This window comes from Erpetoichthys calabaricus, chromosome 4, assembly GCF_900747795.2.
Source record: "Erpetoichthys calabaricus chromosome 4, fErpCal1.3, whole genome shotgun sequence".
NCBI lineage: Eukaryota > Metazoa > Chordata > Cladistia > Polypteriformes > Polypteridae > Erpetoichthys > Erpetoichthys calabaricus.
In genome coordinates, this window is record NC_041397.2 from 303,881,031 (window position 1) to 303,882,740 (window position 1,710).

Below are 1,710 nucleotides of genomic sequence, written 5' to 3' on the forward strand. Positions count from 1 at the left end.
GATCAGAACAGATATGCACATCTTTAAGAAGTGGTTGAAAACCAGAGCATCTGTGTTAAAATCTCTAAGCATTTCAAATTGATGGTAATCAGTCAAGGAATTGAACACAAAAGTCTAAAGTTGTGAAGCAGGAGTACCATTGGGTGCACTAATGTGCCACCCAGCAAGACATATGGCATAAAATTTCAAAGTCCAGTTTAGAAATTTGCAGAGCAAATGGATTTATTGTCACCTACATTATTTGCCAAGTTTTATTAAAATCTGCAGGACATTGTAACAATGATATATTCTTTTTATTTGTAGCAGGAATCATCAGAGATGAATACATCCATGAAGTCAGTGTCAGAGTTTGTTCTGCACTGCGTGGTCGATTCCAGCCAGAAAGACTATACAATAGCGGGTCTCATCTTCATTTACTTGACGTCACTTTCTAGCAACCTGCTAGTCATTCTGGTCATTATGCAGAACCATCAGCTTAAAACGCCTATGTTCCTTTTAATTGCAACTCTTGCAATATTAGACTTACTGAACAGCACTAATCTTATTCCACGAATGCTAGCGGCCCTCATTTCAGATTACCTTGCTGTCCCGTATGGACCCTGCCTTCTGCAGATTCATGTAGAAGCTCACATCCTGATAGTCGGAACTCTTGTTATATCCCTCATGGCAATTGACCGCTACGTTGCTGTAGTTTATCCCCTGAGATACCCTTCATTGATCACAAATCAAACAATCTTGGTTTGTCTGTTACTAACCAATGCCATTGCTGTTGTATTCATCATACCGTTGACAGTTTTATTGACTGAACTTCCTTTTTGTCAAGGTAACGTCCTTTCTTCTTGTTTCTGTGATTATTCTACAATGGTTCAGAAGTCATGTACGGAAGATCCCAAGTATCTGAGTTATCTCTCCAGCCTGACAGTTGTCTTTGTCATCGGCCCACTGTTACTGATTTTGTCTTCCTACTTTCGAATCACTTTGGCAGCACTTCAAATTTCTTCTACGGAAGAAAGAAAAAAAGTGTTTAGTACCTGCCTGACTCACTTATTGGTGGTCTGTACTATTTATGTACCTATGATCTTATTGTACCTGTTGCCAGGAACCGGGATTATTTTGTCTACTGAAGCCTACAACAGTCTTGTCATGGTTGGCAATACCGTTCCTCCTATGCTGAATCCTATTATTTACAGTTTTCGCAATAAGGAAATTAAAACAAGTCTTAACAAGATTTTTATGTGGAGAATGGCTGGAAAAAATTAAATCCTGCTGTGTAAAGGTAATATTGACTTGCATTAAGGTTTTCCACTATGCAGGAAAGCCAGTTGAAGGTTAAAGGCAACACCATTCCATGCTAGAAGAAAATATATTTTGCTTTAGCATGTTGAGCGGCCATACAGTGTTTTTCCACCGATTGATTCTGGATGTAAAGGAAACAACCTCAAGTTTCACTAAAATTAACTGCCTTGCCCAACTTTTTGTTATATAAAAACATAAGAAATTTAACAAATGAATAGTGACCAATGACTTGATCAAGTAAGACTGGATAGATCATTACTAAATTTACACAATATCATACCAAGAAGATATTAGAAACTCAATATGGATTAAACTACTTGACTTGATACTTTGCTCCAGATTCCAGACATCTTTTAAATATATGAGTTGTTATAGAAGAGAAAAAATTTTGTTGGATTAGATTTATTGATGACC

The 1,710-nt window shown here is 37.1% G+C and overlaps 1 protein-coding gene across 1 annotated transcript; it reads left to right on the plus strand.

Moving 5' to 3' along the window:
• Window positions 1-318: 318 nt before the first annotated feature.
• Window positions 319-1,260, plus strand: LOC114641285 (olfactory receptor 1M1-like). Its single transcript, XM_028790358.1, has one exon. The coding sequence runs from the start codon at window positions 319-321 to the stop codon at window positions 1,258-1,260; it is 942 nt and encodes a 313-aa protein (XP_028646191.1).
• Window positions 1,261-1,710: the final 450 nt, after the last annotated feature.

Coding starts and splice junctions, on each gene's coding strand:
- LOC114641285 (XM_028790358.1), top strand. CDS start 319: ATGAATACATCCATGAAGTCAGTGTCAGAGTTTGTTCTGCACTGCGTG.